Source organism: Apus apus, chromosome Z, assembly GCF_020740795.1.
Source record: "Apus apus isolate bApuApu2 chromosome Z, bApuApu2.pri.cur, whole genome shotgun sequence".
In the NCBI taxonomy this organism is placed as follows: Eukaryota; Metazoa; Chordata; class Aves; order Apodiformes; family Apodidae; genus Apus; species Apus apus.
The window spans coordinates 52,423,943-52,449,878 of record NC_067312.1 but is presented as its reverse complement, the minus strand read 5'-3'; the positions used below and the strand labels follow the sequence as shown (position 1 = coordinate 52,449,878).

The window sequence follows — 25,936 nt, the reverse complement described above, 5'->3', positions numbered from 1 at the left end:
ACACATCCCATCTTGAGTCAATTTTGTGTCAAGAGAAAAGGAACTCAGACTTTTTTACCTACATACTTGGTCTAATTGTTGTTAGAATTGTACATGGATGCACACTTCACCTAATTTTTTTCTTACCAGTGGTCTTAGTTGGCCTCTCTACGCGTTTTAAGGCGAAATCAGGACGCGGTCACATGGAACACACTGACCCGTTACAATAACTTGTTTTGAAAAGTCTGAATACTTTTGCTGTGCCTTTCCTCGATCAGAAATCCCAGTTTCCACCAGGTGCGCTTCTGCGTCAGGCAAGAAAGCACAAGGACAGGTTAGGTGAGGAACCTGTGATGGGCTTGAGAGTAACTGCATGAAGCAGCCTCAGCCAGGGGCATTTGCGTCCAGTGGTATCCGCCGTAGCAGCCTTCGCAAATCCAGGCCATACGTGACCAACACACATCCCTCCTGCTAGGGAAAGAGTCTCTGTTCGGTTGGGGTTTTGTGTCTGCGTGTGTCTTGTTTTGTTTGTTCCGGGCTGGTTTTGTTTGGCTTGGGCACACCGTGAGACGGGAGACTTTGTGACAGGAAGCAGGAAGCGGAAAGAGTGAGCAAAGGGGGGGGTTAATCAGGAACGTTCGCCCAGTCTCCCCCCCCGTGTGCGCCCGCCGCAGCGCCGGGAGCGCCGGGAGCGCCGGGCGGCACGGCCGGGCCGCGCCGCAGGCCCCGCCCACCCCGGGAAGCGCCCAATCGGGAGGGCGGCAGGCCGGGCCCCGCCCACTCCCCGAGCGCGGATTGGCTGGGGGCAGGGCGGGGCGGGGCGGCCGCGGGGCCGGGGCGCAGGCGCGGGCGCGAGGCGCGGGGCGGGCGCCATCATGTCGCGGGAGTTCGAGCTGTGCCCGGGGCGCCGCGTGGGCGGCGAGCAGCCCTGCTTCGTCATCGCCGAGATCGGGCAGAACCACCAGGGCGACCTGGGCATCGCCAAGCGCATGATCCGCATGGCCAAGGTGAGCGCCGGGCTGCGCCGCCCGGGGACCGCGGCGGCGAGGGGCGGTGGGCGGAGGGGATGGCGAGGCTGGGGCGGCTGCGAGGAAGCGGTCCTGCTGAGGGCCAGGAGTGCGGGTGCCGGCTCCGGAGCCCTTGGGCTGTGCCTCGCAGCAGCCGTCACGTCGTAGGGGCTCCCAGGGCGCCCCGCCCCTCAGTGTGCAGGCGGGCGGGCGGACAGACACGGGCGGACAGACAGACACGGGCAGACAGACAGACACGGGCAGACAGACGGGCACGGGCAGACAGACAGACACGGGCAGACAGACAGACACGGGCAGACAGACAGACACGGGCAGACAGACGGGCACGGGCGGACAGACGGGCACGGGCAGAGGATGCCGGCTCCGGGGGCTCGCAGCAGCCCCTCGGCTGTGTCACGAGCTCACTGTGAATGTGGGAGTCCAGTAACTGCTGAACTGCCTCCGATGAGCCTCCAGTTTAACTCGGCTGCCCTTGGGGTTTTTTGGGGTAATACTTATGTCACGCGGTAAGACAACCAAGCTGTTTTAATATTTGGAATTATATACATGAGGATTGGTGTTATATGCGTTCTAGCTGTGTTAGAAAATGGCATCTCATCACTGAGGGAGTATCAGAGTCACAGAATGTCTTGGGTTGGAAGGGACCTCTAGAGGTCATCTAGTCCAACACCCTTACAACAAGCAGGGACTTCTCCAAATAGATGAGGTTGCTCAGAGCCCCATCAAGCCTGACCTTGGATGTCTCCAGGGATGGGGCCTCCACCACCTCTCTAGGCAACCCATTCCAGTGATCTACCACCCTCACATTAAAGAACTTTCTCCTGATGTCCAACCTAAATCTACCCTTTTCCAACTTGAAACCATTACCCCTTGTCCTGTCATTACGTGCTCTAGTGAACAGGTCTTCCCCAGCCTTCTTATGGGCTCCTTTCAGGTACTGGAAGGTCACTGTAAGGTCCCCTCACCACAGAAACCGACTCTGGAAATGAAAAAGCGGCATGCATAGCAAGAAGCAGTTCAGTTTGGTAGTTCTAGTGTGTTTTTTTTCTAGACTGCTGCTCAACCAAGTATGCAGGCATTCTGAAGTAAAAGGGTGCATGTGTGTGCAGGTCTCCTATCACTCTCTGTTCGTACCATTCCTGGGATTGCTGTGATGATAATGTGAAAACTCCACTGCAAATGGGCACACTCCTTGCACAGTCCGTGTTTTCAGACTTGAGGTGAGTGCAGTCACGCTTGCATTTCCCCTCAGAGTGCACCTGCTTGTTTTGCAGGACTGTGGAGCAGACTGTGCTAAGTTCCAGAAGAGTGAACTGGAGTACAAATTCAACAAGAAAGCCTTGGAAAGGCCCTATACCTCTAAACACTCCTGGGGAAAGACCTATGGGGAGCACAAGCGCCACTTGGAGTTTAGTCATGACCAATATAGAGAGCTGAAGAAATACGCAGAAGAGATTGGCATTTTCTTCACAGCTTCTGGTATGGATGAGGTATGTAAACCATACTGCAATAACAGGCAGAGTTCATCTGTTGTCTCTGTTGGTTATTTCTTACGTAAAAATACTGCTAAGTATTGGTGGACACTGAACTTCTAAATGAAGAAACTAGAGTAATTGTACTTCTGCCAGTTCATTTTTGACTCTACAGGGGTTGAGTAGGTGGTGTAAGATTTTGGAAAACCTGCCGTGGATGCTGAGGTGTTTATGCACAGTAAATCATATTAGAGACAATTGGTTGAGGTTGAACTCCATAAAGAAACATGGCTCTGAGAGTTTAGATTAAGACTGCAATCTGGTCACTATTCAGTGTTGTCTGATATATTGGCACTGTGCATTTCAAACTTACCTCTGTATTTATACTAGAGTCCTTTCTCAACTTAATCTGTATTATTTCCCTCTTTTTTTCCTTTGTGTTTACCAGCCACCAGTTGGTGTTTCTATGCAGCAGAAATGCTTATAAACTTTTTTTCTTTTGCTAATCTCATGGAGCGGATCTCCACACTGCCTGGTTACTCCTGAAGCTTTTACTGATTTTTGTCACTGGGCTCTTTAACAGTCACCAGCTTGTAAACTCCATTAAGCTATTCTGCAGCTGTTAAACCTCAGTAGAGATCACATACTGTTCTTGTTTTCTTTGTGGCCTAGAAAGTATAGAGAACCAAAAAGAAAGAAACTCTTCAGAAGTAAGCTAGCCACACAGCAGTATCCTTGTGTTTCTGCAAGTGGCCTTATCAGGATGGGACAAGGGTAGGATTTATTTAATTTTTTAACTTTATTTGTCCAGTGACTCAGACTCCTTTCTACTGGAAAGAATTCCTGATGCATCAACCTAACCTTCTTTCTCTTTTTTTTTTTTTTTGTTCTGCCTCATTTGACATAAAAGTTCATACTTTTCTTGTATCTCTGTGTATTTGAGCACCATTATCACATCTCTTTTCTGTTTTGTATTCTGCAGACTAAGCAATTTCAATTCCTTCGACCTTTCTGTGCTGTCTTTTCTAGTCCTCTAGCCATTCTCACTGCTTCTATCAACTTACCCTCCTATTGACCAAAATCCTTGAATTGCTGTGCCCCAGATGAGATCATGTGAGCACAAAATACCATAAAAAAGTAATTCAGATGTCAGAGAGAAAAAAAAGCTGTTTTGACTGCATTGCAATAGCGTGATGCCCTAGATTCAAATATATCTACGAGAAGTTCTATGTCATGATGTTTCTTTTAGTGTTATCTTCATGTCTAGGAGACCTGCTGAGCAACACCTACTTCCTTTAAGAAAAGAGTAATTATGTATCTGGTATCTTAAAAACCCCTCTGCCTTTGTGGTGAAAAAAAAAATAAAATCACACTCTTTCTTTGATGTTAAGACCTCCAGATGCTAAAGGCTTTGGTGTAATGCAGAGCACCTTTCACATGCAGCTGCTAAGATCACATTCTGCCTCTGGGATCCCTCTTTTTCTCAAGATACTGTGCTGCTTTGTGTGTGGCCTCATCAGCTGATTATTGGTACCAATACATGTTTGTGCCTTCTTTTTTTGAACAGTAATTACATTACACAGCTCCCAAGATTTCTGGTGGTATTTCTGCAAGGCATGAGTTTGGAACTGAGGGCGAACATTGTATAAACTGACATGCTAAGTCCTTGAGAACACATTAACTTCTGTAAATTGAACGTAACCTCTGCAGTGTCAGCTAGGTTGAAGAGGTTAAATTGTGTGTTTAACTACATGAGGAAATCAATGAAGTTGTGTGTGAAGTAAATACAAAGGCTATGAGAAATTCCTTTATGTACTTTGTTGCAGTATGTCCTGGAGACAAAACAGGATCCTGTTGAACCACTCCCTTTAATGTTGTCCCTATTATTTGAGATTACTTCATGTTCCTTGACTCTATTACAGAAAAGCTGCCTGTTTTCAAGAGATACTTATTTAATGAAGAGTGGCCTTAGATTAGATCTGTGACTTTTTAATATAGCGCATTCGTTGTCCTCATGCACAACACATCTTGGTGAATAAACTATGTTAAAGAGATGTTATGCCTCCTAGGTACAAAAAAATGAGTCTGTAGCATAATAGAAAAATCAGACTGAAGATGATACGTTTCTCTTTTAGACATTAGTGCTTTTTCTCTGGCACTAGGTAAATTTGCAACAATGAATAGTAAGAAGAAATTAAAAGTGTTTGTGGGTGGCTGCAAGTCAGTGTTTCCCTCGGATGTGAATGGAACGTTCACAGTATCTCTTGCCTGTGATAGCTTTTGAGATCCTCAAAAGTACCAAGTTTTAAAAGACCACTTACTGATGCAATACTGATTTCCATGGAGCCTCCAATAACTCCTGAATTACCTTCAATTTAGCACAATTTTTAGACGAAGGTAGAGTGTAATTAACATTTGAATAAACTGGTTTATAGTATTTTCTTTCACATATTTTGTATTAATTTCCTAGTATGCTAGAAGCAAATTCTTCTTGGATTTCTCTTTTTGAACACTTTTTTTCAGGTGCTTGTTCAGCATACTCATACAGTTTTTCCAGGGTGACAGACCTGTTGAGGAAAACTACCTGTAGTTTTGAACACTACAGTTTAGTATTTCTGACTTGCAGGAAGTATATGGCTGGAAGACTGCCTGCATACCTACAGTACATTTCTTCTTCAACAGGCAAGCTCCTGTCTGCAGGCAGTTGCTCTCTCTGGTAGTGCCAAAAAAAAAAAAAAAAAAAAGTGCTGTGGCCCACAAGTTCATCTTAAAGTTAGAGGAGCAGTGGAGCTCACTTCCACTAAGCAGCTTATAACTACAGCTGGCTTAATGAGCCATGTGTGGGAGACCAAAGAGACAGCCTTGAGACAAGGAGTCAAAAACCTGTGGAAAATTGTTTTCATAATAGAAGTATAACCTGGAGGGAAGTCAGAAGCTAGTATTCTTGGAAGAGTAAATGTTCTTTCAGAAGCAGTGTGTATATATATTTTTATATATATCTACACACATACAACCAGTTTAATTAAGCTTTGGCTTTTCTATTTTGAAGGGTAGTTCTTCATCTTTACATCCTGCTGGTGTGTTAAAATGCAGTAGTTTCTTTTCCTTTTAGATGGCTGTGGAATTTCTACATGAACTGGACGTTCCATTTTTCAAAGTGGGATCAGGAGATACAAACAATTTTCCGTATTTGGAAAAGACTGCAAAGAAAGGTAAGCATTTTCTTTTGAGTTGTCTTGGTGAACATCCCTGTGTCTCAGTAGATCCATTTTTAGATCTATCCAGTTGCTTTTGGAAAAAAATCTGAAGTACTCTTAGCAGAAAATCACCCTTGAAAGGTTCATCCAAATTCCTTTTCTTCTGAACTCATTTACTGGAAGAATTTAACTTGATCTTGTGTGTAGCTTTTTTACAGACGAGGGATGAGGGATGTGTATGTTTTCTAATGTCTAGGTCGCCCAATGGTGATTTCCAGTGGGATGCAGTCGATGAACACGATGCATCAGGTTTATCAGATCGTAAAGCCCATCAATCCAAATTTCTGCTTCCTGCAGTGCACCAGTGCATACCCACTTCAGCCAGAGGATGTCAACCTCCGTGTTATATCGGTCCGTGAGTAACCCCGGGTGTGCTGTGGGTGGGGTACCAGAGAAGGGTTATGCATTTTTATTGAGATACATTTCCTGGTCTCAGGCATGCTGGAATTTGCTTCTGAGAAGTCAAAGATGTATCATGATCCTTTAATTCATGCAAGTGGTGGAGTAAATTTACCCATTGGATCCTTTTTTAGCAGAACTCACCCTTGAGTAATACCATAAAAGCTGTTACAGGAGTATTCACAGTTAGATGGAGGAGAAGATGACATATGGGTAACAGGTTAACCCTGCACTTTGTAGTGCAAAGAAAAATTATGCAGACTGCTACCAATAAGAAAGTGTGTGGCTTTGAGAACACAATTGTACATAGGGGGATGGACTGGAAACTTTTGAAAAAACACTTCATGTGAGTATCAGAGCAATGAAGAAAATGGATTAGGCCCCTGTATGGTTTTCTTTGCTGAAAGTATTACTTGGATATACCTGATAATGATGCAGTAAAGCTTTCCCTAATTGGCCAGTGTTCAAGCACTTGCCTAGCTTTATGTGCATGTAGCATGGTATTTTAGTAGAACAGGACATGGCTGCATTTACTAATTGCCTTTAGGACTTGATGGCTGTCCCCTATGTGGGGCTGAAAGGCTTGCTTCACGTTTTAAATACGGGGTTGGATACAGGTTAAGCATAACCAATCCACTGGGTCCTTGGATGAAAGTAGAGCACTGTTCTATTACTGTCATTTACAGCGATGTAGTTGAAGAGCACAACTGAATTAAAAGGAAAAGCATAAGATGAGAAGTAGAATAGCACATACTCCAGTTTCTTTGTCAGTATTGATAATCCTAGAGAAATTGTTAAAACATGATGGTTGGTAATGCAGTGTGACTTTTTCAATATATATATATAAAAACATTCATTCTCAGCGTAACTAACTACTTGTTTTGTCGCACAGTAATTGTCTGTGTTTTTTATTGCAGTTACATCTGTTAAATTTGCTTCGTCTTTGAAATTGCTTCCTGGGTAATTCAGACCAACTCTGTTATGATTCCAGGCGTACCAGTCAGCTTTTCCTGATATCCCCATTGGCTATTCGGGACACGAAACTGGCATAGCCATTTCAGTGGCAGCTGTTGCTATGGGTGCTAAAGTACTGGAACGCCATGTGACTCTTGACAAAACATGGAAAGGAAGTGACCACCAGGCATCCTTGGAGCCAAATGAACTGGCAGAGTTAGTGAAAGCCATCCGTACAGTGGAAAAAGCAATGGGTTCTCCAGTCAAGCAGCTCTTGCCTTGTGAAATGGCTTGCAATGAAAAGGTGACTCTTGGTTTTGATTCATGTGTGGTTGTAATTATTTTAGATCTATAGCTAATAGCTGTATTCAGATAATAGCTCGCTAATTGTTTATTGCAGCAGTGATTCTGCCTCTGCATTCAATAATTTTTGCTGCTAAGTAGCAGTAAGCACAATGTGTGTGCTTAGTGCACTGTAACATTAGTTATGAAACCTGTCATTTTCTATAAACCACTGTTTCTGGCAGTCAGTAACAGTTTTTACCAAAGCATAACATTGGCAATTTTTAGTATAATGGAGTTCTACATATATCATCCAGTGGTTAGCTAAGTTGAGTAGCATCATAAAATAATATAGTTTGGAAAAGACCCTTAAGATCATTGAGTCCAACCATTAACCTAGCATAGTGCTAAGTCCACCACTGACCATCACCCTAAGTACCATGGCCACACATCTTTTAAATACCTTCTGGGATGGTGACTCAACCACTTCCTGGACAGCCTGTTCCAATGCTTTGCAACACTTTTGGTGAATAAATTATTCCTAATACCCAATTTAAACCTTCCCTGGCACAACTTGAGGCCATTTCCTCTTGTCCTATCACTTGTTACTTAGTAGAGGAGGCTGACCCCCAGTTTGCTTCAGCCTCCTTTCAGGTAGTTTTAGAGACATGAGATCTCCCCTCAGCCTCCTTTTATCCAGGCTAAACAACCCCAGCTCCCTCAGCTGCTCCTCATAAGACTTACTCTCCAGACACTTCACCAGGTTCCTTCTTCTTTCTCTGGACATGCTCCAGCACCTCAGTGTCCTTCTTGCACTGAGGGGCCCAGAACTGAACACAGTACTCAAGGTGCATTACTAAGTATTGGTAAGTACTTAGTAATAAGAGTAATAGGTCTTTATGACTGCATCCAAGTTGCTTTTACACTAAGCTAGAATAGTAGTCAGTCTAATCAGATTCCCTCCATTCTGATTCTGAAGAATTACAGTGAGCCATTATCTGATTTCAGAAAGTACCTGGATCATCCTATCACTCTAGTTACAGTGAAGGTTTTCAAGTTCAGTCAACTTTCATTTGGAATATGAAGTAATGAGGAGGGCAGTTCCACACAACCTGTTCCCAAGTAACTGCAGAATATTTTTTCGCCTTTTTTTTGGTGTGCTAAGCCTAGGAATGTGTTTGACTTAAACTTTTTTTTTTTTTTTTCTCCCCTGTAGCTGGGAAAGTCTGTTGTGGCGAGAGTGACAATTCCTGAAGGTGCGGTACTGACACTTGACATGCTGACAGTGAAAGTGGGAGAGCCCAAGGGCTTTCCCCCAGAGGCCATCTTTGATCTGGTGGGCCAAAAGGTTAAAAAAAAAATCGAAGCAGATGAAACCATCACTGAGGAAGCAGTGGAAAATCATGCCAAAAAAGTGAAGTGCTAAACCAAGGCACTCCATTCCCCATTTCGTGATGTAGTACTGCATTACTGCACAATGTATTTAAGTATAGCAGCATGGTAGAGTAGAAGAACGGGGTATAATTAAGAGGATCCAAGCAGGTTAGAATTTTCAGATTCTTATTAGCAGGAAGTTTCTGCAGCAACTAGGTATAAATTATGAAGAGCAATTTTATTTGAAACCATGAAGCATTGTATGTAGAAAATACCATGCTCCTCCTTTCTCCATTTCACATAACGCAGATTAATTTGGTGTTTTGCCAGATTTAAGACCACAGTGCTGCTTTCCAGCATCCCTTTTTTTCCCAGGATGCTAGTGTGAGTTGAATGCACGTTAAGGGAAAGTTTACATACAGTGAACATAAAATGACATGTTCAATGTGATGAGTTTTTTTCATGACGAAAGTCTGAAAATAAAAAGTCTCAAGATAAAGCAGTGGTCTGCAGGAAGCTGCACTCTCTGGAAAATGAGCTTCTTGAGAAACCTAGATTTTCAAGAGATGGTACCAAAAAGGGAAGCAAACAGGCTATGTAAAAGTCCCATTTAAGGGGCAAGAGAAAGAAACTTTTTGTACTTCTTGTGAACTGAAAGACAAGAAGGCAAGCCAGACAGATTAAGGGTTGGGGGCTGGGGAGGGAAGATCTGAGATGGACAGTGGAAATAACCCAGTCTTCAAAAAAGAGTCAGAAGTGTCTGTTGTGAGTTGAGTGAAGCCTGAAATCTTAAATCAGTTCTGCAGTGCATTTGGCTATCTCTGTTCATACCTGGGGGCAACTTCTCAGGTAGGAAGCCAAATGCTGCTAAAGATTTAGCAGCCTCCTTCCTCTACTAATCAAATAAGCTGGTTGGGTTTTTCCCCTCCAGCACTGGTGTTTGAGACAGCTGAGGCTGGCTGCTTAACTAGATCACAGGACTATGGTTCATTGTGATGGTCAGTGTTGCTCTTGTGTGCTCTGCTCTAGCATCACAGCTGCTCACTTTTCAAGTAAGAAAGGCAATCCTAATCCTGTCAGCCTGCTGCTCTTCCAGTTGTTCAGGGAGAAGCTGTATGGCAGGACCTGCATACCAGGCATCCCTTAATTAGTTTGGATAGGACAGAACTGCTTTGGTATAATTAATCTGCATTTTTCTGTGATGGAATTATTTTCTAGTAATGATTATTTGGAATGTTCTACCTCTTGGTCATGAGTTGGTGAAGTATCTTGAATTCGGTTGTGGTGTTTCTGTACCTGTGAGCTGTTTACTTTCAAAATGTTTACCCTTCTGAAATTCTGAGGAAACTGTATTCATATCTTTAAACTGGGAAGGAGAGGTTCTTTGAATCATGCTTGACTGTATGTGAGCTCTGATTGATGCAATATGCTTGCCTTACATTAAAAAACTACTCAATGGTTAAAAAGATTTTTTTATTTCAAATTTAAAAAATAAATTTAGCTTATAAAACAAACTGTTGTTTTTGCATTTCAGCCTATGGTCAGACTTTGCTTTTGCCAGCACCGGTGACGATTCCAGGGCCTTTAGTATTTGAACCCTGCAAGATTACCTGACGTGCTTCAACTAGCAGTGGTTCTTCACTCCAGCAGGGCTGGTCCTAGGGGCTGCTGTAAATGTAGGCTCCAAAAATTTTCAGGGCACAACTTGGTTTTCTTCCCCATACATTAATTATCCCAATACTGAAACTCACAAGCTGTTTCTTCTAGTTTTACATGAGCATGCCTTTATCCCACAGCAGTTAAAAAGCCTTTGCAAATAGGACATAAAAGTAAATTAAGCACAATGTCCTGCTGACCTAGTGGTTTTACTGCATTTGTGGGTCCTCCCACGAGGCATTTCCTTGTCTGTTGGAGGTGGTACATAATTGTTTATGCTTCCACTCTGTGTGAGAAGAAAGGGCCACCCAGAAGCCCAAGTCAGTCTTGGTCACAGGTAAGACCAGCTCATGGCTACAGAAGCACGTATTTCAGCTTTACTTGAACTTTTACAGCAGTCTGTCCCAGTCTTTGATTTTTCCTGAGACAATACTCAAGTGTGATCTTATTCACCTAGTGCATGTATTATCCAAATCTGACCTTGTCAACTAACAGTATGCAATATATGAACTTGAAGCTTGAACAAACTAAACCTACTACCCCTATACAATTGCAGCCTCTGCTGGCAGATGAGGGGAGAGGGCATAAAAAAAGATGGGAATAGCCAGGTTCAAATCTGAGTTGTTGTAGGCTTCTTTCAGCCAGACTGTTTCAATTTTGCAAGTTGAAAACAAGTACAAAAAAATGTACGTGGCACGTTAGGTGGTATATCAAGATCATTTACAAAAGCCAGATCCCCTGCCCCCACTGAAAAATGCATCTACATTAAAAATTACAGTCAGTTTTCTTGACCTTAACTATTGCCTTCTAAAAGTATCATAGTTACAACTTTCATGTCTAAGGTTCACGTAGATCATTGCCCAAGGGGCTTTCACAGAAAAAGCCTGAAACAGGAGGCTTTCTTTTGCCTTGGTCCTCATGTTAGTTTGCGTATCGCAATGGACCCTTCCCAGAGCCTGACAGCCGGGTAAACTGGTTCTGTGAACTTGCAGCGGAAGGTGTGCAAGTGAGCCATGCCATCAGTGACACTGTAGAATGAAAGGATTCCTGCTTCATAATCCAGAAAAATGCCAATGCAGTCGGGATCATCTTCTACCAGGACGGGGATTCTTTCCCCCTTGTGAAATGCCCAGTATTCATACTCAAACTTCTTAAGGCACCAAGACGCTGAATTCCAGCCCAGTCGAGAAGTTTCAGAGTCTCCTTTCCTGCCAATGGAAGGGTAGGCTGCACCAATCCACCATCCTGCTCCAGCATGGAGCAGGTCAACTTCCCAGTAATGGCTCCCAGAAAGGAATGCATCTCTGCTTAGCACTTGCCATAATTTATCAAATCTCTGGGGACCACAAGGGTACAATATCCTCCTCCAGCTGCAGCTCACTGCAAGGCGGTCATCAGACAACTTCAGCCTTGGGTGAAGGCTGTTGTATTCCCAGGTTGGTGATCTTGCATCTGCAGTCAGAACCATAAACACACTTACTACATTTATCACAGCTCTTGAAAGCAGTATGAGCTAACAAAAAACTGCAAAGGCAATGTCTTGGAACCTGCCATTTTGCAAGGAACAACCTGACATTTTTAACAGAAAACAGTGCACTCACTGCACTTTTAAGTTGCATAGCCACCCCAGGACTGAAAATCACAAAGCCAGGAAAAAATACAATAAAATTAAACAAGTTGTAATGACACAATCACATAGGACAGGTCAAAAAGCTATAGGATTTTTAAGATGAGATTTTTCTCTGAAGACAGTGTCCTACAGCTTCAATACTGAATTGCTTATGTCTCACTGAAGTTTTCATAATACACTAATCTCAGTAATTTACTGTGTTAGTATATGTTTCCTGAATTCATGTTCTAGAAATGTCCCAGATACTCCCTTTGAAAAAAGGATGTGGCATTCTTAAAGAATTGCATTCACTCTTTCTGTCAAGCCTGATAAAACTGGTGTCAGAGTTGGGTACCTATAAGAACACAGAGTGCTATGAATTACAGTACTGCTTAGAGTACTGCCGTAAGATGTAAACTTAACTTTTATCCAAATACTGAGCATATCTATTTTTTCTCGAGTGAGTAATGAAAACAAGGTGTAACAACACATCCAGACAAGAACTAACAGCATTATACTTGCAATAACAACTGCTGAGTCGTATTTTGTGCAGTTCATAGCTGGGTTTTTTTTTACTATTATTTTAATCTTAGTTTAGATAAACTTTGAAGCTTAGATATTTTAAATGCCAGATGACAAATACACTTAAGTTGCTTTTCAGAGTGAGTAACTTCCATTTTAAATGAAAGTTAGGGAGACAAGTGTTGATAATACTTTAAAATCCAGAGTGCTCTGATTTCTCTGCAGTGTTGTGTATCTGAACTATATGTTTGGACCTGTGGTCTCAGAGTACAGTCTTTCACTGTGCTTTACAGGCAGCATAGTACTAAATGAACACAAAACAGGGAGCAACAGACCCATTCAAACAAGAACTTCAATATTTTCTTTCCTCTTTGGTGTTGAGCTTAGAAATGAAAGGTAATTATATAGCAGGCTACCATGAGAAATCTGTCTTTACAACTGAAGTAACTTGTTGCTCATTTGACTTGGTTGCTATTTCCTCTCCTGTGTTCCCACATGGAACCTTCTCCCATAAATTAAACACGTCTGTCCTGGGCTAGCTGGCATATTCCGTAGTCTAAAGCCCAGAGGCTGTTTTCATTCAGGCTGGAATCCTCTTCTCTGCTATCAGAGCAATGTACAAGCCACTCAATTTCCTATTGGTCCTCTGTTGCCTTCCCAGAGTTCCCTGCCATGAGCAGGGAAGGCTAAATAAGTTGTCCCACAATTCACTGTGAAAGAACATAGACGTCTCACATTAAGGGAGGGTCCATTCACCGCACAGTTAATTGCAACAAAGACCCTCTATGCTCGTTGGTCATGTTTCAGAAAATAAAATAGTACACATACATTATACCTATAAGAATCATCTGGACCCCACATCTCCTCCTTGCCTTGCTCTGGCATCTAACACCAGCTATGTTTAAAACAGAGGAGCCAGTGATTAATAATTATCAGTTGTTTTGTATACAGCACCTTACTAACAGACCATCTTCATCTGTGCAGGATCACTGTGCACACCTGGGCACCAGAAATCAAGCACTTTCTTTTTTTTGAGGCAAAGACATATGGAGAGAGTTGCTGGTGTGTAAAATGCATGTCATGCTTCTAGAGGGCCCACTGCTGATACTCCTGTGCCCTGCAACATGCAACGCATGCTGCAAAAAAATGTAGAAGCAAATAGCACTGTACAAGCAGTGAGTGTTAACTGAAGCATCACCATTCTCTAAGCAAAAATAAAGCATTTGTGATTTTAATTTTGGTATTATGTCTGTCAACAATGTTAGGACTTTCGAAAGAGTACCACTACGGGGGTACATCTCCCACATGCAACATCTTAAAGCTCTGATGTCCACTACACTTTAGTTGGAAAAGCTATTATTGGCATTCCTGTGATCTGAATAGGTCCAAAGTCACATCTGTGTGCACAGCTGGTGACAAAAGACAGGGAACAGGAACTATTAATATATGTAAAACAGCAAGCTACAGGATTTTATCTTGTGAATGACTGACTGTTCTGAGTCTTTGTTCCAAGTCACTTCCAGCAGGTAAAGAATGGGGATGCTAAGTTTGTACAGAACACAGGTGACACCAAAAGACATGTGAAGCAGGGAGGATTTAAAAGGCCTGGCTTCAGTGTCTGTTTCTTCCAGTAAGCACTTGAAAAGGTGTAAGGATAATGCTACTGATAGTAATAATAAATAAATAAAAAGTAGCAGTAGTAGTAGTAGTGATGTCTGACAGTCAAACTTGCCTGAAAACCTAGACTTTTGTAAAATCCATAACTACTCAAGCAAATGGAAATGCCTCCATTGCTTTAGAAAGAGGACAAAAACCCAAGGACTGAACTGCATCCAGGTGTTCAGAAGCCTAAATGTGAACTTGACTAGAAAAAGAATGCAAAATACCTAGAGTTGTTTGTATTATTGGAGGACTGCCAATACTTCCACTTTTCCAAAGTTATGAAAATTTTAAATTAAGTCCAAATATTTATGACCAAGGTTTGTCAATTTCACTGGCCTATGAGTAGCTGCACATCTTTCTCAATGAGATGCTTTGTCACAGTTTGCTTTAACAGAGTTGAGAAATTGCCTTTTCAGCCCCTAAAGTGACGGCTCACATATGAAGGAAAATAGAGTGCTTTCTGCATTAATCCATTGTGAAGCAGCCTGAGTATATACAGGTCAGCAGTCATGTAACTCAGGAGCCTACTTCACTGCCAGCCAAATGATGCTGCAGTGCTCTCACAGGAGCAAGCACTCAGTGATGTGAACTAGCTGTCCTAGCACCTTAACAGGTTCCAGTTACTAACTCGATTTGGATCCTGCAGCACAGAAATGGTACAAGTGGGAAAGACCCACTTCAGCCAAGACAGACTTTGCTCATTGCACTCGTGATTTATTAACAGCTGCTGCATTTAAAAGTGCAACACCTGTTTGCTCATCTCCAGTTGAAATAACCTGTTTGTAATGAAAAAGCTGCAGTGTTCAGACTTTGAAGCTCACAGAGGAGAGCACAGAAACAAGATAAGAACACTGAAAAATGCTCCTCTCAGAACACAACAGGGACAGGATGTAAGCCACTCTACCAGCTCCCTGCTGTCCCTTGCCCTCCCTACTTAGTAACAGCACAAGTCAAATGTGCACTTGGCCACAGTCATGAGCTCCACAGGGATGGATCCAGGCGAGACAACAGGTCTGCTCTTACAACACCTACCATGGTAATAGGGAATGTCACAGCTTTGAGATTAAAAATAGCTGCAGCCCTCATCTACTGCAGGCCACATGAAATGTCCATGAGCCTCCCACCAGAGAGATGACTGTACAATTCAATGTACATCTCTCCTATCAACACCAGAGGAAAGGAGCACCTATTGACTGACCCTTAAAATATTACATGTTGGACATACAATTACAGACAGACCACAATAATCTGGAGAAAAGTCTTAAAAAACTAAACTAGCCACTAGCTGATTAACACACTAGCAGTTCTGAATAAAAACAAGGACCAAGACTTCACAGACAGAAAGTAAAATTTCTTTCCCAATGTGAGGTACAGAAGAGGGTAACAACTTTCAGGCAGCCCTGTACACTCGTTCCCTCTCAACACTATAAACATCGGAACACTGTCTAAGGTACCATTTTAAGATAGTGACAGCACATATTCATTGACTGTTTCAGTGACTGAGCTGTAAGTGTTCAGAGTGCTTCTAACTTTTGTTTGACTGTACTTACGCTTTAAGAAAAGAAAACGATCAACAGGAGACATGGTTTTCAACACTGTTCCAGGCTCCTTCTTTGCAGTGGCATTGAGGCTACTGAAAATGTCTGGGCAGAGATGAAAAGGGACAGTTTAGGGAGTTTTGCCTTTTTAGTGTGAACTCCCCCCATGTTCCCAAGGAGGGTCATACTGTCTCACTCCATTTTCCAACTTCATGGAACAAACGTTGGTACTTTGGCAGTGGAGGGGCTACTCTACTCTGTATGTTTTCAACCTTATGTTCTTTGGATAACGTGGAGATGTTGGATCCCAGTGTTACCAAGGAACTATGCAACTGAGCCCAACTCAAAGGAAGCACCTCCTGTTCCTCAAAAACACCCTCTATCAGATGGGAACAGTCAGGCAGCTGAAGACAACTCAGATGCCTAGCTACAGAGCACCTGCATGGTACTGCCCAGCAATTCCCCACACGTCCTGCAGTGGCCTTTCAGATCTGGTCTGAAGATTTTCCCCAGCACCATGCTGTATTGTTCTTGAGGGCAACTCTCTGAAAAGGGATTAAAAGATGCCTGGGTGAACTGTGATGGCTGGTGCTGGTCTGCTCACCTCTAACTCAGCAAGTGGCAGGGTTTCCCCATTTGGCTTTGTGGTCCTGCATCCCATTAGGTAATTCTTTGCCTTAATCATGCCATAGGTCACTTTAGGATGAAATTCCAGTTCAAAGACAAAAAGAGTTCTAAGCAGAACATGCTACCCCACCTTTAAAGTACCAAAATCCAGAGAATTTTTCACACTTCCTGAGATGGGAAGATCACCAAGTAGATCAACTAGAAAAAACTTTCAAATTTTACAGGTACCCAATGTTTCATGCCTGCCAGATGTCCTGCCAGAGCACTTACACCAAACAGTGACTGAGAGAACAGTTACACTGTGTAGGTGTGATGGCCTAGGGATATAAAAGCATGGTAAGCACTGCAGGAAGAAATAAGCACTGTTGAAATAACTGACAGAGCTGGAAAAAAGCATCAGACCAACTTTAAGGCACAAAAAACCATCTTCAGTGTTGAAAGATAAATTTCTTACGTTCCTGAATCACCACTGCTATAGCAATATTCCCCCAGTGCTGTCAGAGAACAGTACTCCTGACTGAAAAGCTGCCGTTTTCTCCAGCTGATAGAGTAAAAAGTCCTGCCCTTTCTTACAGACCACACTTTATTTAAAAAGAGAGCAGGAGAAAGCAACATTCATAACACCAGGTACCTTCTTTAAGCCGGGCTTCTAGTGGTTTCTGTAGAACGGACTGAAGAACTGTAACAAAGTGGTGGTAATGATTAAGGATGTGCTCAAAGGAGAGAGGTACCGGATGCCACTGCTCCAGCAGGCGCTGCCTGGGCTCCTGGATTTCCTTTGCAATTTCTGTGTACTTCTGAGGGCAGAAAGCCAAATCCTCCAATTAATAGCAACAGTGACATGAATAGACTCTTCCCTCCCAGCTCCCACAGACCAGAAAGCAAGAACAGCTCCAATCCTTAGGTAAACATACAGGCCATTACAGGCAAGCCTTGCTGTGATCAGCCAGCCCACTAGCTCATTTGCTTGCTCATTATCTCCTCCTGCCAGTGGAGCCAGGGACTATCCTAGAGATGGAGAGCCCAGCAGTCACGGATAAAACAGGGCCCTTCAGGACATTCCAAGACGGGAATGAGTTTAACCTAGCTAGGAGGTGGGAAATCCCAACCATGGGAAAATTTGATGACAAAGTTTTAAAAGCAATCTAATGATAAAACCAAACCTCCCCCACAAAAAAATCTCTCCAAAACCATGAAGGCAAGCTTCCCATGTGGAAATATATTCCTAGGACACACAGCAGAATGCCAGGGCCATATCACTCACAACAGTGCAAACTCTCGAGTCTGCTAAGTTGCAAGGATGTGAAAACACACCACAGGCCTTCCCACGAGAAATGCCATCCTCTGCCTCAGGTCAGGGCAACATACCCTTCCCAAGGAAAGTGAAGATCTTTAGGAAAGAGGCTGACACTTATCTGCAGACAAGAAGAAAAACACGCCACCCTCCAGTAAAATGATGGCTATTGCTCAGAGTGATTAGGACCTCTTGCAAGAAATGAGACAATTCAGCCTTCCTCCTAAGGTTCCCAAGAGGGCTGCCTTTCCTCAGACCTTCATATTGCAGTGCACAAGAAAAGACTTGATACAGTCTCTGTCTTCAAGATGAAGAGACATCCATAACTGTTTCACATATGCTTAAAATTAACATTAATTTCATACAGACATGAAGTTAATGCCATAGCAGGAACAACTGACAGCTCAAAAGTCAGGAACCAAACTGGTTCACCAACATACCAACAGAAAGAAGATAAAAAGCAGTGAGAAAAATGCTGCTTACATACAGAGAGATATACAGAGGAGATCACTAGATCACTTTACCAAGTAATAGAGGATAAGAGGCAGAAAGAGACTGTAAAATACCACCTCCAGCAACTGAACAGGGTCACTATACTGTTGTATTTGTCTGATTCGATGCGAGAAGGTGTCCAGGGCTGCAATCTCTTCTTGACAGGACTCCAACTGCTGATTATGTACTTCCACAGCTTGCTGAGTCTTTTCATCAATGTAGTTTTTTGCCAGACTCTCCTCCTCCCGAAGCAGTAGCTGGAGCTCAGCCACTCTGTCTGACAGCTGCCTTTTGCTCAAAATGGCATGTGCCTGTAGATTAAGCAAAAGAGTGTCTCCCCCATAATCAACAGACCATAAACATTTCAAGTATTTCTCTCCCAGACTTTTAATGTTATGTTTTGATTGAATTTTACTGATCTGCTACATCACTTGAGAAACAGCTGTTTAACCTCTAAGGGAGTGCAGCCAGGGTTTTCCAGCTGATGTCCTGAATGAAAAATCTCAAGGGCAGATTCCAAGATGCTTATTTATGCAGAAAATGCTGTTTTCAGCTGGAATGTAACAGGACCAGGTACTAAATGTTACAAGCAGAAAACCTGGGGCTTCAGTGGGTGGACTTTACTCCTTTTTAAAACAAGCTAGGGACAGAAAGGTGCTAGGAAAAGAAAGCCTCCAAAACAAAGTGACAGCAAACCACAATGTCCCAGCCCTCTACAGAGCTCCTTCCAGCTCTTACTGACTTTTCTGTAACAGAAACAGTAAGAGATCTTAGAGCAAAAACTATTCATGCTCTACAAGTGAGGTGGAGCTTAGCATACATTCCCATTCTTAAGACAGAATCAATAGGACTGTTCCTGTGCTCACTTAACTCTGAAGTCAGCCTATTAAATAATGCAGTTGAGTGCAATGCAACATACATCAGTGAAGCCAGAAGAATACTGTATGCTGCGGGGGCTATTTACTATTCCTCTCCACAAGAAAATTAACATCATTCTTCCAGGGAGTTCTTCCATTATTCTGATCAGGGAGTGAGGGCACATCTTCAGAGACTCTTGCCCTCTTCTCTCCCTTTCATAGTAATATGCTGTGATGCATACAGAGAATACACTCTTTTCTTGAGAAGCAGTAACTGCCTGGGCCTTCGAACAGCTACAGAGAAAGTAAAATGTCTCTCCTTGGAAAATGACCATCCAGTGGAGATGGAAACCACACTTTACCTTCAGATCATTAGCAGCCTGCTCTACATTCCTTCTGTTAACACCTTCTTGCTCTTTTCTGTCTTCAAGATCCTTCAAACACGATGCCATGAGTTCCTAAACAGCAATGAAAAACAAAACCAAAAACAAACACAGCTTCAGAACATCTGTAAAAAACAGAAATCGGTATCCACCTTGCATTCCATGCAGGGGACTATGCTACTGAAACAGTTCATGAGGCTTATTAAGGCCAGTGGAGATGAAACAAATGATTGCAACATTTCACCTGCTCCTGGGGATCATACTGGCAAGATTCAGAGAGCTGTACCGTCCTGGTTTGAGTCAGGATGAAGCCAATTTTCCTTTTTACTGATTTTTTTTTCCTTCAGTAAGCTTTCTTTTAACTAGCAACATTCTGTTCTAGCTAGGCTGATAAGACAGTGGAATGTTTTTCTAACTGCTGGGGCTTCAAGGTTGCACCTCCAGTCTGCTGGCTCAGACACTACTGGGAGATCTGTGACCCCCCCGTAGGAGGCTGAGTTAGACAGACAGCAAAACTGGCCAGAGATATTCCATTCCATACATCTACATAAGCTCAGAGGAAGGTCAGAGATCACAGAAGACAACTTCCTCCCTGCTTCTTCTTCCCTTCTCTTCTGTCCGTGGCCGGCATCCGGGGAGGACTCCGTCCATCCAGCACCATCGACCCCCAGGCTTGAGCTCTCCTGACCCTCATCACTTTGTGCTTTCTCCGGCAGCAGCTCCAGGATTTCTTGGAACTGCTCCAGCTCAGGGGAGTGTGGTGGGAGTTGCTGGGGTTGGGGGGAGGCGAGAGGCTCTTGCACATACCTGAACATATCTGTATATAATTGTATATATTTTCTTATATCATTAGTGTTTAATTAAAGCTGTGTAGTTTAGTTTTCAATCCAGCCACGTCTCTCACTTTTCCTCTCTCTCCTTCCCTACCTGGGTGGGAGGGGGAGGGAATCGAGAGCGTTGTTGTCGGACCTGAGTCAAACGGTGACATGTACAAATTAGTACCACCTTCATAAGAACAGGAAAACCTACAGCGAAAAAAACATTTTCATCTTTAAATCTATGGCACTATGCATTTCACTATGTTTGTGCATTTAGCAGCCGAAGGGCAGCTAACCAAGGACTTTTATTCAGAGGATCAGTAAGAGGCCCTGTCTATAGTGTCAGAATCCAATTAATGTCCAGGATGCTTCCCAGTTTACAGAAGTGCAACAGTTTGCATTTCTGACATGCTTCCTTTGAAGACACATGCAATTTTTCATTTGATTATGACAAAGTCAGAAGAAAATGGGCTCCCAGCCCGAGAGTCTGAAAGTCCCTTGGCACAGGCACATCCACGCTGGCAGATAAATTTTCTTGCATGGAGCAAGACACTAGTGTTATGCTACCCATTCCAGCCACAGATTCCCAGTCTTGTCCCTGAGGGACCAGGAGGGTTCTGTACCATTTGAAGATTCAGGAGTCATTCTAGGTTATCAGCCTTCCTCAACTTAGTCTGCAGCCTAGACCTCATTCCCTTCCTCAAAGACTGACAAAGACCAGGAGCAAAACTCAGCCCTCCTTCTCTGCTAGTAAAATGCCTCAGGTACTCACTCCCTCACAACATCCATCATATGCAAATACTTCTGCCAGTCCCAAGCATTTCTGGTTAAGCATTACTTTCTTTACTGAGGTAAACAAAAGAGCCAAGAGCTGCTACCAACACTGGCAGATAACCCGTGTCATTCACCCTTCAGAACCAACTCCAAAACCATTCCTTTAAGGACTGCCTGGATGCCCCAACTCATGTATGTGAAAACACTGTAAAAGCAAGGATTACAGAGAAATTAAGAGTCCTAGCTCCAGACAGGCTCATGGGACATGTATCAAGAGCACAGCATGCTGATCCTATGTCCTGCATTCAGGAGCACAGGGAGTGTTCTTCCTTTATACAATCTTAGATCCCAGGATGAACCAGCTGATGGACCTTGCACAATGTTTCTTGTATCTTCTTAGCATCCTCAGCTTGTATTTGCTAAAAGCACTGAGGAAGACCCTCAGAGGCTGCCTGGTTGATGTCACATAACAAGGGCTTCACGGAATAACTGCTCCCAGCAAGCAAAACCACTGGTTAAAAGATCATCTCTTAGGTTACAAACTACTCCTGGTAGTTTATTCCTGAAACCTCTGCAGTCCTAAGCCAGGAGATGCCACTAGGGACTTCCTAGGAGTAGAGTGTCACATGGGGACACAAATTTCTATTCTGCTCACATCCTCTTTTGGCACAAAGACAAATAACTAGTTACCAATAGCACTTGCTCCCCTCTGTCCAGCAGACCCCTGGGGAACCAGCCCACCTTGTTGCTTTCTGCACTTTGCCCCGAATCAAACCATGCAAACGCTGCAGTCAGTTCCCAGCTGCAAGAGGGCATGACAGCACACCAGCCAGCTGCAACAGTGCCCTGTGTTGCTCTGACATCTTCAGCGCTGCTGTTTACTTGCAGCCTAGTGTACTGCCCTCTGCTTTTCTACTGCTCTCTAACACGAAGTGCAGTAACATGGCAGAGGAATTTATTTGCTCACATCTGTGGGAATCACAGAATCATAGAATCATAGAATCGTAGGGGTTGGAAGGGACCTCGAAACGATGAAACTTCCTAGTAACACTGCTCCAAAATACCAGAGGAGTGGAAAGGAGAAAAAAAAAAAAAAGCTCCTGAATATCAAATCTCTGTGTTATTACTTTTTAAGCCTCCCAAGCTTAGCACCACAGAATGCAGGCCTCAGCAAGCCTCCTGGCAGGCTCTCTGGAGTGAAACAAAGCACCAGCAGAAAGTGGTGGGCAAGCTTGCCAAGCCTCCTGGGGCTGCTCAATGGACAGCTAAGCAGAGATGAAAAAAAAAAAAAACAAGCTTCGGGAAGAACTCCTGTGTTGGTTGTGGCTGGGATCACAGAATCACAGAATCACAGAATCTTAGGGCTTGGAAGAGACCTCGAAAGATCATCTAGTTCAACCCCCCTGCTAGAGCAGGGTCACCCAGAGCACATCACACAGAATCATAGAATCATAGAATCCTAGGGGTTGGAAGGGACCTCGAAAGATCATCTAGTCCAACCCCCCTGCCAGAGCAGGGTCATCTAGAGCACATCACACAGGAAAGCATCCAGGTGGGTTTTGAATGTCTCCAGAGAAGGAGACTCCACAACCTCTCTGGGCAGCCTGTTCCAGTGCTCTGTCACTCTCACAGGAAAGAAGTTTTTCCTCACATTTCATGGAACCTCCTATGCACCCGTTGCCCCTTGTCCTATCACTAGACATCACTGAGAAGAACTTGGCACCATCCTCCTGACACTCATCCTTTAAGTATTTGTAAACATTGATGAGGTGACCCCTCAGTCTCCTCCAAGCTAAAGAGACCCAGCTCCCTCAGTCTCTCCTCATAAGGAAGATGTTCCACTCCCTTCATCATCTTTGTGGCTCTGCACTGGACTCTTTCAAGCACTTCCCTGTCCTTCCTGAACTGAGGGGCCAGAACTGGACACAATATTCCAGATGTGGCCTCACCAATGCAGAATAGAGGGGGAGGAGAACCTCTCTTGACCTACTAACACACCCTGTCTAATACACCCCAGGATGCCATTGGCCTTCTTGGCCACAAGGGCACATTGCTGGCTCATGGTCATCCTCCTGTCCACCAGGACCCTCAGGTCCCTTTCTCCTACACTGCTCTCCAGCAGGTCAGCCCCCAACCTGTACTGGTACATGGGGCTGTTCTTCCCCAGATGCAAGACTCTACACTTGCCCCTGTTGTGTTTCATTCAGTTCTCCCCGCCCAGCTCTTCAGCCTGTCTAGGGCTCACTGAGTGGCAGCACAGCCTTCTGGTGTTAACTTTCCTTCTAGCAGCTCTGTGGTGCTGTGTTTCAGATGTGACTATACTGTGAGTGCAGAGGAGGTTGCGTGGGGAAACAAGCAGCCAACGATCTGAACTGACCAAAGGGGTATTCCATGCCACGTAACAAAATGCAGGGCAGGGGTAGGTGGGTTTGTCATCTTCTGCTCAGGAACATGCTGCACATTGGATTAGCCATGGCAGGTGGTGAGTGAGAGCCTTCGCATCACTTGTTTTGTTCTTTCTTCTTTCACTTCCTCTTTGCTTCTTGAATGTTTTTTAGCTCAACCCACAAGTCTTCTTGGGTTATTCTTCCTTTTCCTCCTCCCTTGTCTCACCGGGAATGAGAGGCAGACTGAGCAGGCAGCTGTGTGGTGCTTGGTTGCCTTTGTTAACCCACAACAGCTCCTGCTCCCCAGAGAACAGGCTCCGTGCATGCACAGCCAGTGACCTAGCAATCCACAGAGACAGGGGAAGGGAATAAAAGGAAGTGGCCTTTTCCCTGTAACATCCATGTTTCTGTCAAAGGTACTTCCAGCCTAGCAATGAAAGCAAGTCTCCCCGGGCCACCAAGCTTCTCTGATTCCCTGCACAAGGTCTGAGGAGAAACCGCCGCTGTGTCTGACCTGGCGATGTCACCTCCTCGTTGCCCTTTGATTTGTACCCGTGCTGTGCGGGCTCTCGGGGTGTGGCCGGGCAGCTCCCTCCTGCCCAGCTGCGGCCCTGGGCAGGGGCAGCGCGCTGACGCCGGACGTGTACAAGCAAAGAAAGTTTGCCCTGCTGTCCAGCAGAGCCTACAAAACTGATGCGACAACAAAACCTGGGGCTCCACCAGCTACTCAGAAGGCAAGCAAGGCAAGGCTGAAGAGACTCGGCTTGCCGCTGCGCTCTCGGCTCCGGGCTGCCACCAGCTCACCCTGGCAAAAGAAAGGAGGGAAACACCGGCAAAGACACCAACCACACCGGGCTTCGCCTCCGTGCCCCGAAGCCCTTCCCGGCTCCTGGGCATACCCAGCCCCAGGGCGGGGCACACCGGGGCTCACCGGGACACACCGGGACACACCGGGACACAGCGGGGCAGGGCACAGCGGGACACACCGGGGCAGGACACACCGGGGCTCACCGGGACACACCGGGACACAGCGGGACACAGCGGGACACACCGGGACACAGCGGGACACACCGGGACACACCGGGGCTGACCGGGACACACCGGGACGGGGCAGACCGGGGCTCACCGGGACACACCGGGACACACCGGGACGGGGCACACCGGGGCTCACCGGGACACAGCGGGGCAGGGCACAGCGGGGCAGGACACACCGGGGCTCACCGGGACACACCGGGACAGGGCAGACCGGGGCACAGCGGGGCTCACCGGGACACACCGGGGCTCACCGGGACACACCGGGACGGGGCAGACCGGGGCTCACCGGGGCAGGGCACAGCGGGACACAGCGGGGCACAGCGGGGTGGCTCAGGTACCTGCTTGCGGCGGACGGCCTGGGGCAGGAGCAGGGCGCGATGGCCGCGGTGCGGGCCCAGGGCCGGGCAGAGGGCGCAGACGCAGCGCCCGCAGTCCTCGCAGAACAGCTCCAGGGGTCGTCCCGCGTGGAGGCCGCACGCGCGCGGGACCCCCGGCTCCGCCTGCGCCATGGCGGCCGCGCTGCCGCTCCCGCCCGCCCCGCCCCGCCTGCCCGGAACGGGCCGGGGAGCGGGCCGCGGAGGCCCCGCCCGAGCTGCTGCCCCGGGGCAGGGGCAGGGCAGGGCAGGGCAGGGCAGGGCAGGGCAGGGCAGGGGAGGGCAGGGCTGCCCGCGGGCACCGCAGCCTCTGGAGCCTGCCCGGGGAGACCGAGCGGCCCGCGGCGTCTCGGCTGCCTCGGTGAGGAGCACCCGCAGCTTCGTCGCCGAGAGCAACGCTAAGCCTGGTTAAAAAAATGCAGCCGCTCTTCAGGATGTGCTTTTTCTCTTCCGCGGTTTTCATTTTTGTCCTGTGTAACGTCTCGTTTACAGAAATCAAACTGCTCTCACTCTTACAAAGTCTGCACAGGTACTTAATGTCTTTGGCCAAAAGTCTTAGCTACATTCAGCCAAAGTCACAAGGTTGTTGGGGTTTTTTTAGTCTTATTTCTTTTTATTAATAAAAGCGATCCAATATATTGGGGGAGAGGGCAGGGGGATGGAAGTGAAAAAATAGGAAGATATTTTAAAACAAGCATTTCAGTGGCAAAGTCTGAGTCGCGTATGTATTAATACATGAGGTTGTGGAGCTCCGAGGAGCCAGGGCAGTCCCACTGAAAACGGGTGGAATCTCCTTCCTGCCAAAGAGCTGGCGTTTAGAAATATTTTCTCCAAAAGTGCCTTGCTCAGCCCCCAGGCTGGAGTATTGGAATTACAAGGATAGTTAGGGATATCTGGGAACTATTCACTCTCATCTCCACACACAAAAAAGCACTAGTGCCTACTCTAAAATGTGTAAAGATGATGATTTCACAACCTCTTTGGGACACTGCTCCAGCTTTCAGCTTCTCACAGAGACAACTTTTCCTGGTGTGAAATCAACATTTTCCTCATTATAACTTGTGCCATGTTGTTTCGCTGCGTCCTTCCAAGGGGAATTGCCTCATCCCTGTCTGCTACAATGAGAGAGTTACAGACAGTGCTGAGTTCTCTGCTGGAGATCA

At 45.4% G+C, this 25,936-nt stretch overlaps 2 protein-coding genes across 3 annotated transcripts; one reads left to right on the top strand and one right to left on the bottom strand.

Annotated features, from left to right (window-relative positions):
- Window positions 1–824: 824 nt before the first annotated feature.
- NANS (N-acetylneuraminate synthase) lies at window positions 825–10,259 on the top strand. The gene is made up of 6 exons (XM_051642614.1): window positions 825–986; window positions 2,282–2,497; window positions 5,592–5,691; window positions 5,933–6,087; window positions 7,127–7,393; window positions 8,588–10,259. Exons 1-6 carry the CDS (start codon window positions 855–857, stop codon window positions 8,795–8,797), a joined length of 1,080 nt encoding a protein of 359 aa, XP_051498574.1. The 5' UTR covers window positions 825–854; the 3' UTR covers window positions 8,798–10,259.
- Window positions 10,202–24,928, bottom strand: TRIM14 (tripartite motif containing 14). 2 transcript variants are annotated; one of them, XM_051642612.1, is made up of 6 exons: window positions 24,738–24,928; window positions 19,365–19,460; window positions 18,178–18,456; window positions 16,991–17,156; window positions 15,745–15,837; window positions 10,202–11,853 (listed from the first exon to the last, which is right to left on the bottom strand). In XM_051642612.1, the coding sequence occupies exons 1-6, from the start codon at window positions 24,906–24,908 to the stop codon at window positions 11,318–11,320; spliced, it is 1,341 nt and encodes a 446-aa protein (XP_051498572.1). In that variant the 5' UTR covers window positions 24,909–24,928; the 3' UTR covers window positions 10,202–11,317. The 2 variants fall into 2 exon arrangements, with proteins under 2 accessions (XP_051498572.1, XP_051498573.1); XM_051642613.1 differs by having other exon boundaries at window positions 18,223–18,456.
- Between the last annotated feature and the right edge of the window lie 1,008 nt (window positions 24,929–25,936).